This window comes from Lolium perenne, chromosome 5, assembly GCF_019359855.2.
Source record: "Lolium perenne isolate Kyuss_39 chromosome 5, Kyuss_2.0, whole genome shotgun sequence".
NCBI classification, from domain to species: Eukaryota; Viridiplantae; Streptophyta; class Magnoliopsida; order Poales; family Poaceae; genus Lolium; species Lolium perenne.
This window is the reverse complement of record NC_067248.2, coordinates 62,618,309-62,630,727: the sequence shown is the minus strand read 5'-3', so window position 1 is coordinate 62,630,727 and position 12,419 is coordinate 62,618,309. Positions and strand designations below refer to the sequence as shown.

Here is a 12,419-nt window from a genome sequence, read left to right as displayed (position 1 = left end):
CAAAACACGAAACTTGCTCAGAATCTAAAGAACAAAAGGGTTGACCTAAAGATAAGCCTGTTGAGCTAATCTGACTTTAGAATAATAATTAGCAAGCGCTCAAGATATATAGAGAATTGGTACAATAGTTCTATAGAAAATGCAGAAGTTGAATTTATGTTTGATTGATTGATTGGAGGAGTACCGCATCTCATAATTGTCGGGTCCAATATCTGGGGCGACAACATCTATTATTGGTGATGTTCAGACTGTCTAAAAAGGAGGTCACTCTAATATGAAAAAATTATCCTCCTAATCAACCAAGTAATAAAAAATAAATTCATAGAAAGCTTGTTACTGCTAAAATGATGATTGTATTGTAAATAATAAATTCATACAAAGCTTGTTGCTGCCAAAATGATGATTGTATTACAAATAAAATAAATTCATACAGAGCTTGTTGCTGCTAAAATTCACTAATTAGCTTCACAAAGGGTCTTCTGGGACAGAACCAAGAATAGGCCAACCAGCCACTGGTTTTGCTGCCGCCCTCCCTCTGGTCTTCTGGGTGGGGAATTCGCTCCAAAGCGTTTGACACCAAATCAAAGACAACAAGCCACCGATCATGCTTGGTTGTATCGTGCTCCACAAAGTATACACAATTTCTCCTGGTGGCAGGGAACTCCTTTGCGGAGAGAGCAAGAGTGTCACCTCGGCCCAGGAAGAGCGAGTAGTCGCCAAGATCTGTCACCTTCTCCTGGAGGTCGAGGGGCTGCGCAGCCCAATCCGGAGAGTACACTTCTGCGAAGACTATGGCGTTGTATAGCCCACGGTACACCATGACGAGCAACATCTGGTTGTTGCAGGCCACCACGTGCGGCCTCGGCCTCCCAGGGAAGCGTCGACACCGCGCTTGCAGAGGAGGATAAAGGTATATCCTCCGGAGACGCTTGGGAGGATGCTGCTGGAGATCAAAGATGTCGAGTGACATGTTCATGGTGGAGATGTAGAACCTGCAGTGGTGGAAGGCGGCGCCTTCGATCCTGCCGTTGGGGTACTCGAGTTGAGAGGTCCAGGCTGCATCGCCTGGACGCCAAAAGAACAACCTCTGCCCCAGTTCTACGTTGGGGATTTTCTGGCTCGCAATCGCCATCCACGATGGCGAGGTGAGGGGGTCTCCGGAGAGGAACACTTGGGCGACGGTGGTGAGAGTGGGCAGAGGGATCTCAGCTTGGGAGAGGGGATCCCAGAGGATGAGCCTGGTGGGGAATCGCAGGTCGTCGGTGAGAGCGAGCCAGCCGCGGGGCATACCGCAGCAGTAGGGAACGCCCGCCGGGGCATGGGCCCGGGGTTGGATCCTTGTTCCACCACGGGGCAGCCAGAAGGAGTGGTCGCCGATGGGGTTGACGACGCTATAATGGTCGCGGTGGCGGTCGTGGCCGGCGACGATCCAGGGACGGCAGGCTGCGAGCGGGGCGGTGGACGCGCGCCAGTGGGAACATACCTGATGGATGTGGATTTGGTCCACGTCGGCCGGCAGACGGTCGGAGACTTCGTTGATGAGCTCTGCCGGCAGGGAGATCCAGCCGCCGCCGCCGCCGCGGCGTGCCATGAAAAAACAACAGCCTCAATCAATCCCTTCTTCCTACTCTTATGTATTGTTGATGATGAGATGGATGGACAACCGAACCGAACCGAGTCGGTTTTTCTCTAACCCAAAAACCTCCTTTTTTTAGGTGGTCGATTCTTTGGGGAAATTCACCACCTTACGGTCTACCTCCGTGCTTTATATGCACGTACAAAATACACCAGCGCCCAAACCAGGTCAGACCCAAATTCTAAACCAAATAGGATTCAGTTTCTATCTAGCTCCTCAGCGGATCGACTCCCTAGAGAGCCCGCGCCACATACATACACTTCTCAGAGTTGGAGGACTTTGATTTTTCTCCTTTTTTACAATTCTTTTCGTCGCCTTGAGAATTAATGCTAGCGCAACACGTGTGCTGCTCGCATAAGTGGAGCTACATAGATACATGGATGTACACCTATTATTTTTACCAAAAAGAAATAGTATGTACGTATATGTTGTAGGTTGATAGCTTTTCCAAGGACTAAACAAACAACTATTTGGCCCATCAATGCAAAGCGTAGAAAGCCTAATACTATTAGTATGCTCGCTTACAAGGATCCAATTAGCCATTCCTAACCAATTGCTCATCTGCAGTTCAACACAACGAGTCAATGACAGCGCTCAGCACACTATGTTACAGGCGCCGCTGTTTTTTGAGAGCTCGAAGCCGTGCGAGGTGCAACTACGGACAACCGACAGCAGTCGATCTGCGATTCTGCGGACTAACTAACTGAGCCACGGAAGCATGGTGTTGATGGGCTGTGCAATGCGTGCGTCGTCGTGGTGTAGTCGCTAGGACCTAGAGAGGGGAGAGTGTTGCTGTTCCGAGAGGCGAGGCAGGCGAGGAACATGACTTGTGAGATGTTGTCTTTTGCAAACAATTATTACGAAAGTCTTGTAACATGTCGGTTGTTGATTTTTTGGTGATGTGTACACCCAAATTACAACGCTGGCTCCGCCCATGGCTGCTCGAATGGTTTAATCCACGTGTGTTTTTTCATGTGTACGATTTGGGGTTCCGTAACGTTTTGTTGTTGTCGTTGATTTTGATTATGTGCTGGCATTTGTGTTGCTTGTGATGATTTTAAAGTTTGTGCTCTCGTTGTGTGACTGTAGCTATGTTAGTTTTTTTAAGAAACGCAGTACAAACGCAAACGCGGATGGCAAATATGCATTCAAAACTAATCATATGAGTCACATATGAGTCACAACATTGATGATGTAAAATGCACGTATCAACTCCCTTCTTCTGCAGACCTGCTCAATCCTACTTGGTATCGCTCAGTTTCATTTTCCTCCTCTTTTTATCCGGCAATTGAAACATGTCATAACTAAATATTTTGTGCCACTCATATGTCATACTCAATAGCACCCCGGTTGTTCTCATTGTTGGTCTACTCATCCAAAGTGTAGAGAACAGAAAACTTGTAGAATGCTCAGGGGCGGAGCCAGGATTTGGGTATAGGGGGGCGAAACTATGATGAGCTTAAATCGAATGTACTATATCAGGATATCAAGTCCAAAATAAAATAGATATCAAGGTATGTTTAGCAGTAATATTAGGTGAATACAAATTATTCCAAACATTGACTTAGATATTTATTGAACAAAGTGTGACGAAATAATGCTTTTACCACTTTAAGTCCAAATAATTCACCAACGATCAGATCTAATTTTCAATAGCAAGCCAGATTTGTGAGTGAATCAGTATGCGCGAAAAAGCAATCTATGTATTATATATCTATTTGTTTGGTACTAACGAGTCATTCCAAAACTAAGAAAAGGTAGATCAGATTAGCTATCACATAGTATAGTGTATAGTGTACTTGTGAATTAGCGGGACAGTGGCGACTGGCGAGGGTTGTTTGGTAAGCGGGGTGGTAGTGTGGACGATCTGCAAACGGGCAACCAAGCGAACCTTGGACTATCGGTGGCGGGCAACGATGGACGATCCTCGGCGACCGCTTTATTCACTATTGCTTTGGTGCCTGTACAGCAGCTACGGCGGCATGCACCCTACCAAGATCGATCTTGGATTTGATTCAGGGGCGAGCATCGATGGGCAATCACGGGCAGTCAGGCAGATGGGCTATTTACTACTATTGGGCTTCGGTGACATCATAACTAGATGGATCACAGATTGCTACAAGCGTTGGGCTTAGAAACTAGCAAATACGTAATGAACCTGACCATTATTAGTACGTATCCACATTATACATGTACTATTACGGGGCAGTCCTAGCTGGCGGTCGACCGCCAGAGGCTTAGCACGCGATCTGTTTCTGATAACCCATATTTGGAGAAAACGCGTCTACATATTCCTACATCCACAGTATGCATAGTCCATTATCCACATCAGATTAGTATAATGGTTACTATGTGCATGTCATTTTCCTTTTCTTTAAAGCTTTTTCAATCCTCAAATTGGAGACATCAGGCAATTCTACTAACTCTAATCTCTGCGAACTCAATGACTAGAAGATAAGCTTTACCCCCCAAATGCAAATAACAAAATGGTAGAGCAGAGGATTGAAAATCCTCGTGTCACCAGTTCAAATCTGGTTCTGACACAGAAAAAAGGATCTACCGAAAAGGAATAACGATTTAGGGCATGGTTTGACTAGAACAATACGTTCCCCACGAGAGGCGGGCAAAGCCCACTAGAGACTAAAAAAGCATGCCTGTGGATAAGAGACGTATGCCAAGTCAATTGGTCCGATTGTACAGGCAGATCGATACTTGTTTTCGGTCTGCTTTGGGCAGAGGGCAGAATCTATTGATTGAGGCTTAATAGGGATTGGCATCTTAGTTTATTAGCTTTTTTTATCCCTGATGAGGTGGTGCGATAAATTTCAGTTGTACCAATTCCTAGAAGCATCTGTTCTAATACTATGGTTGATAGTTTATTTATTGGGGAAGAGTGGATCCTTCTCTTCTCACTTCAAAATTGATGATCTCGAGCCGTCTGGTGTTAATATTAAGCACGAACATGAAGGAAAGGCTGAATTCGAAACATCTTGAATCGGATTCTCTCTTCTCAGAGAGCTTGAGAGTGAAATGAGTGGGCCGGCCAAAGAAGACCACTATGAAAGTGAAAGGGGAGGGCAAGAGCGGTTCGAAGGTCAATGAAATGGGTGAAGTTCCCTTGTCAAATAGGGGGTTTGATCACGCTTTTGGTGTGGGAAGCTGTGGTCGTAGTGGAGGTCTCCGTGTTTACTGGAGGAACCCTCTTAAGCTAAACATGAGGAATTTATCTAAGTAGCACATTGGCATGGAGGTTCATGAAGATATTTGGAGGCTAACCTGTTGGTACAGTGAAGCAAACAGAAGCCTTCATTACAAGACTTGGGAGATGATGAGGCACTTAAAGGCGGATTCTTCGCTTCCTTGGTTGTGGTGAATGTGACTTCAACAAGGTTTTGCGCATTCAAGTTGGATATGAGGAAGGCTTATGACAGTCTGGAGTGGACGTTCCAAAAACGGGTACTATCGGATCTCCTTTCGTGGTAAGTTACGTGTCGTATGTGATTAGCACGTTGTGGACCACGCGCAGGTTACTTGCCGTACGGGATTTGACTTGAACCGCGCCTACATGAAACAAATTCCCTTTAGTTGCGCGTGGATTTGAAGACGTACGTTAATTTGCTTCGTTTTTCCATGTGGGATCGTGCAATTCCCTTTATTTGTTATGCAAGAAAATTCTATATATTAGTTTTCTTTTTTTTCATTCCTTTTTTGGACTAGTGAAATTTTAGGGTTAAAAAAAGAAGGGGAGCAGCCGAATCCACTTGCAAATGAAATGAACTACAACTTGCAATATGTAGAAAAAACAATTCCCTTGTCCCACAATTTCCTTATTCGAAAAGAAAGGTAGGTAAATTCATCCCATAGATGTTGATAAGAATAGACTACCATTATTGGTAAATTTAGAGGGCTAAGGTTGGTAAAAACAATGATTTACCTATTGATGAAAAGTGAATTGTTGGGTTGATAAATAGGTTCCTTTGTTTTCTTAAAAAACAAAGGGACAAAATTTGTATAATAAAAAAGGAGGAAACCCAAAAAAGGTTGGTAATAAGCATAACATAGGTGTTGGTAAGAACAGAATATCATGGTTGGTACAAAAAAATAGTTCCCTTATTCCCTTAGAAATCACATGGCTAAAGGTTGGTAAAACATTAATTTACCAATTGATGAAAAGTGAATAGGTGGGTTGACAAATAGGTTCTCTTGTTTCCTTAAAAAAACAAATGACCAAAATTTGTATAATAAAAAAGGAGAAACCCAAAAAATATTGGTAATAAGCATAACATAGGTGTTGGTAAAAACAGAATATGGTGGTTGGTATAAAAAATAGTTCCCTTATTCCGTTATAAATCACAGGGCTAAAGGTTGGTAAAACACTAATTTACCTATCGATGAAAAGTGAATAGGTACGTTGATAATTAGGTTCCCTTGTTTCATTAAAAAAAACAAAGGGCCAAAATTTGTACAATAAAAAATAGGAACCCCAAAAAAGGTTGGTAATAAGCATAACATAGGTATTGGTAAGAATAGAATATCATGGTTCGTATAAAAAACAGTTTCATTATCCCGTTATAATCACAGGGCTAAAGGTTGGTATTAATTTACCTATTGTTGAAAAGTCAATAGGTGGTTGATAAATAGTTTCCCTTGTTTCCTTAAAAAACAGAGAGCCAAAATTTGTATAATAAAAAAGGAGGAAACCCAATAAAAGGTTGGTAATAAGCATAACATATGTGTTCGTAAAAACAGAATATGATGGTTGGTATAAAAAAATAGTTCCCTTATTCCTTTAGAAATCACAGGACTAATTATTGGTAAACCATTAATTTACCTATTGATGAAAAGTGAATTGGTGTGTTGATAAATAGCTTCCCTTATCCCTTAAAAAACAAAGGGCCAAAATTTGTATAATAAAAAAGAAGAAAACCCAAATAAGGTTGGTAATAAGCATAACATAGGTGTTGGTAAGAACAGAATATCATGGTTGGTATAAGAAAATAGTTCCCTTATTCCCTTAGAAATCATAGGCCTAAGGTCGGTAAAAACATTAATTTAGCTATTGATGAAAGGTGAATAGGTGGGTTAATAAAATAGTTTCCTTATTCCCTTAGAATACTAGATGGCCAAAATTTGTATCATGAAAAAGCATGAACCTAAAAAAGGTCGATAAATATCCATAACATATGTGTTGATAAGAACAGATTCTCATGGTTGGTAAAAAAGTTAGTTCCTTATTCCCAAAAAAATACAGGGCTAAGGTTGGTACAACACTAATTTACCTATTGAAGAAAAGTGAACTCGTGGGTTGATAAAAAGGTTCCCTTGTTCCCTTAAAAAACAAAGGGCCAAAATTTTATAATAAAAAAAGTAGGAAACCCAAAAATGGTTGGTAATAACCATAACATAGGTGTTGGCCGGTAAGAACAGAATTTCATGGTTGGTATAAAAAAATAGTTACCTTATTCCCTTCGAAATCATAGGGCTAAAAGGTTGGTAAAACATTAATTTATCTATTGATAAAAAGTGAATAGGTGGGTTGATAAAATAGTTTCCCTTATTCCCTTAGAATACTACACGGCCAACATTTGTATCATGAAAAAGCATGAACACAAAAAAAGGTTGAAAAAAATCCATAACATATGTGTTGATAAGAACACACTACCATGGTTGGCAAAAAAAAAATAGTTCCTTATTCCCTTAAAAATTACAGGGCCAAGGTTGGTAAAACATTAATTTAACTATTGATGAAAAATGAATAGGTGAGTTGATAAATAGGTTCTATTGTTCCCTTAAAAAAACAAAGTGCCAAATATCGGTGGACCTGCTCGAAGAAGCTCGGAACCTAGCTGACCAACGTTCCACCATCTACCAGCAGAAACTTTGATGCTATCATAGCCGTCGAGTCCGGATCCGCTCGTTTAAGGAAGATGACTTGGTCCTCCGCCTTCGGCAGGTGAAAGAGCATAAGTTGCAATCTTCATGGGAAGGACCTTTCATCGTGAGCAAAGTTCTGCACAACGGATCTTACTACCTCATTGATATCCGCGAGTTAAAGGATAGACCAACCAATTGGCAGTGGAAACACAAGAGGGAGGATCCGGATGACGTATACAATGAAACAACCCGTCCTTGGAATATAGCACAACTACGTCCTTTCCACACTTAGCAATTTTTGCATTACATACATTGTAATAGTTATGATACATGATCAATGAAATAAAGCATACGGTTCACTCCTTAAGTCTTTTACCTCCTTTACTTGTTCATTTCTGGATCGTGTATGTTTTCCGACTAAAACTGCTGAGCTGGATGTTTCCGCCTAGGCGTGTATAAAAGTTGTGATTTTCAAAATCGTCCACTTCGACGTGAGCTTATATTTTCTGGACTATGTAATTTCTGTTGCGAACTTGTGGATTCCTAGTAGCGACTTCCGGCACCTGAGGCTGGATACTTGTTTCAGTGGTTATTGACGGATTTTCCATTAGGCTCCATCGCCGTCGGTGAGCTCTTTCCGGCTAAGGGTCTTCCGGCTCGTGGAAGGTCAAGCAAGTAAGCCGGAAAATTCAAACACCAGCACTTGCTTCAGATAAAAACGAAATGTGCATATATAAATATCAAAGGATAGTACGATAAGTTTTTCTGCCCACGACATGCATTGTTGCCCCTAGCTACTTCAAATACTTAGTTTTATTACAAGCCCTCGAAGGGTCCAAAATGATGCAACTCAGTGTTTTTTCAGGTTTTTCATTCTGAAGACTCTGATTTGTCTTTTTCGAAGACATGGAAGGTGTTGTCCTTGCCAGATCCATCGCCCGATTCCTCGCCTAACTGACTTGCGCTGGACCTAGGGCCTTCCTCTTCATCTTCTTCCTCATCCTCGGAAAAGCCAGCCGGGAGATCATGCTTCTCATACCACATTGAGTGGTCCACTCGATTGGAGAAGAGCGTGTCAAATCCGTAGGTTTCCGCAAGGAGCTTCTTGACGTTGGTGGCTTTTGGGACTCCGGCAGCAATCTTGGCAAAGTCCAATGTCGGAAAATGTGCTTTGCACATCACTAAGAAATGGGCGGCGACTCCACGGGCAGATGATTCTTGCCAAACTTCGATAAGCTCTGGCACCATGCATATCATCTTTGTCATCGTGTCAATGACCTTGGTGCGGGCCTTCTTCAGGGAAAGCTTTTGAGCAATCTTCCGGGACGCTTCAATCAGATCCTCAATCGAGTTTCCGACTTCTTCGTATGCTTCGGTGCGGGAGAGGCCATCATCCTTTTGCCGTTCAAATCCAAGCAGCGCTGATATACACAAAGTTGTATGATCAGTTTCCGAATTGGAAAGAGAAGAATAACATATGCATGCCGGAATCATGAAGTCCTTACGGAAGATCATCTTGTCAATGTCCGCAGCCTCCGTCTCAACAGCTTTTAGCTTGGAAGCCAGATTCTTAACTCTATTGTTGCTGGTCTTGAGCTTCTCGACCATCTCCGACATAGCCTGTGCATGCTTGTCCTCCAGCTCCTTCTTGATTTTAGTCTCATTTTCATGAGACTCCTTGAGGGTGTTTGGAGAGACTCGTGCTCGGTGATACGTCTCCGACGTATCGATAATTTCTTATGTTCCATGCCACATTATTGATGTTATCTACATGTTTTATGCACACTTTATGTCATATTCGTGCATTTTCTGGAACTAACCTATTAACAAGATGCCGAAGTGCCGATTCTTTGTTTCTGCTGTTTTTGGTTTCAGAAATCCTAGTAACGAAATATTCTCGGAATTGGACGAAATCAACGCCCAGGGTCCTATTTTGCCACGAAGCTTCCAGAAGTCCGAAGACGAGACGAAGAGGGGCCACGAGGGGGCCACACCCTAGGGCGGTGCGGCCCCCCCTTGGCCGCGCGGCCCTGTGGTGTGGGGCCCTCGTGCCGCCTCTTGACCTGCCCTTCCGCATACTTAAAGCCTCCGTGACGAAAACCCCAGTACCGAGAGCCACGATACGGAAAACCTTCCAGAGACGCCGCCGCCGATCCCATCTCGGGGGATCCAGGAGATCGCCTCCGGCACCCTGCCGGAGAGGGGAATCATCTCCCGGAGGACTCTACGCCGCCATGGTCGCCTCCGGTGTGATGTGTGAGTAGTCTACCTCTGGACTATGGGTCCATAGCAGTAGCTAGATGGTTGTCTTCTCCCCATTGTGTTATCATTGTCAGATCTTGTGAGCTGCCTAACATGATCAAGATCATCTATCTGTAATCCTATATGTTGCATTTGTTGGGATCCGATGAATAGAGAATACTTGTTATGTTGATTATCAAAATTATATCTATGTGTTGTTTATGATCTTGCATGCTCTCCGTTACTAGTAGATGCTCTGGCCAAGTAGATGCTTGTAACTCCAAGAGGGAGTATTTATGCTCGATAGTGGGTTCATGCCTGCATTGACACCCGGGACAGTGACAGAAAGTTCTAAGGTTGTGTTGTGCTGTTGCCACTAGGGATAAAACATTGATGCTATGTCTAAGGATGTAGTTGTTGATTACATTACGCACCATACTTAATGCAATTGTCTGTTGCTTTGCAACTTAATACTGGAGGGGGTTCGGATGATAACCTGAAGGTGGACTTTTTAGGCATAGATGCAGTTGGATGGCGGTCTATGTACTTTGTCGTAATGCCCAATTAAATCTCACTATACTCATCATGATATGTATGTGCATGGTCATGCCCTCTTTATTTGTCAATTGCCCAACTGTAATTTGTTCACCCAACATGCTGTTTATCTTATGGGAGAGACACCTCTAGTGAACTGTGGACCCCGGTCCAATTCTCTTTACTGAAATACAATCTACTGCAATACTTGTTCTACTGTTTTCTGCAAACAATCATCTTCCACACAATACGGTTAATCCTTTGTTACAGCAAGCCGGTGAGATTGACAACCTCACTGTTTCGTTGGGGCAAAGTACTTTGGTTGTGTTGTGCAGGTTCCACGTTGGCGCCGGAATCCCTGGTGTTGCGCCGCACTACATCTCGCCGCCATCAACCTTCAACGTGCTTCTTGGCTCCTACTGGTTCGATAACCTTGGTTTCATACTGAGGGAAACTTGCCGCTATACGCATCACACCTTCCTCTTGAGGTTCCCAACGGGCGCGTGTTGAACGCGTATCAAGCAGCTTTTTCTGGCGCCGTTGCCGGGGAGATCAAAACACGCTGCAAGGGAGTCTCCAATTCTCAATCTCTTTACTTTGTTTTTGTCTTGCTTAGTTTTATTTACTACTTTGTTTGCTGCACTAAATCAAAATACAAAAAAATTAGTTGCTAGTTTTACTTTATTTGCTATCTTGTTTGCTATATCAAAAACACAAAAAAATTAGTTTACCTGCATTTACTTTATCTAGTTTGCTTTATTTACTGTTGCTAAAATGGCCAACCCTGAAAATACTAAGTTGTGTGACTTCACAACCACAAATAATAATGATTTCTTATGCACACCTATTGCTCCACCTGCTACTACAGCAGAATTCTTTGAAATTAAACCTGCTTTACTGAATCTTGTTATGCGAGAGCAATTTTCTGGTGTTAGTTCTGATGATGCTGCTGCCCATCTTAATAATTTTGTTGAATTATGTGAAATGCAAAAGTATAAGGATGTAGATGGTGACATTATAAAATTAAAGTTGTTCCCTTTCTCATTAAGAGGAAGAGCTAAAGATTGGTTGCTATCTCTGCCTAAGAATAGTATTGATTCATGGACTAAATGCAAGGATGCTTTTATTGGTAGATAGTATCCCCCTGCTAAAATTATATCTTTGAGGAGTAGCATAATGAATTTTAAACAATTAGATACTGAACATGTTGCTCAAGCTTGGGAAAGAATGAAATCTTTGGTTAAAAATTGCCCAACCCATGGACTGACTACTTGGATGATCATCCAAACCTTCTATGCAGGACTAAATTTTTCTTCGCGGAATTTATTGGATTCAGCTGCTGGAGGTACCTTTATGTCCATCACTCTTGGTGAAGCAACAAAGCTTCTTGATAATATGATGATCAACTACTCTGAATGGCACACGGAAAGAGCTCCACAAGGTAAGAAGGTAAATTCTGTCGAAGAAACCTCTTCCTTGAGTGATAAGATTGATGCTATTATGTCTATGCTTGTGAATGATAGGACTAATATTGATCCTAATAATGTTCCATTAGCTTCATTGGTTGCACAAGAAGAACATGTTGATGTAAACTTCATTAAAAATAATAATTTCAGCAACAATGCTTACCGGAACAATTCTAGTAACAACTATAGGCCATATCCTTATAATAATGTCAACGGCTATGGTAATTCTTATGGGAATTCTTACAACAATAATAGGAGGTCACCCCCTGGACTTGAAGCCATGCTTAAAGAATTTATTAGTACACAAACTGCTTTTAATAAATCTGTTGAAGAAAAGCTTGGGAAAATTGATATACTTGCTTCTAAAGTCGATAGTCTTGCTGCTGATGTTGATCTTTTGAAATCGAAAGTTATGCCTAATGAGAATCATCATAATAAAATTGTTACTACAGCAAATGCCATTCAAGTTAGAATTAATGAGAATATAAGATTAATGGCTGAACTGCGTGCTAGGTGGGATAGAGAAGAAAATGAAAAACTAGCTAAAGAGAAGAATGTAGCTAAAGTTTGGACTATTACCACCACTAGTAATGCTAATGCTACACATGTTGCTGCACCTCCTACTAATAATAATAAAAGAATTGGTGTTAGCAATGTTTCCACTTCTA

General features: G+C 42.0%; 1 protein-coding gene across 1 annotated transcript; it reads right to left on the bottom strand.

Moving 5' to 3' along the window:
* Positions 1 to 304: 304 nt before the first annotated feature.
* Positions 305 to 1,650, bottom strand: LOC127299341 (uncharacterized). The gene has a single exon (XM_051329293.2). The coding sequence runs from the start codon at positions 1,589 to 1,591 to the stop codon at positions 446 to 448; it is 1,146 nt and encodes a 381-aa protein (XP_051185253.1). The 5' UTR covers positions 1,592 to 1,650; the 3' UTR covers positions 305 to 445.
* Between the last annotated feature and the right edge of the window lie 10,769 nt (positions 1,651 to 12,419).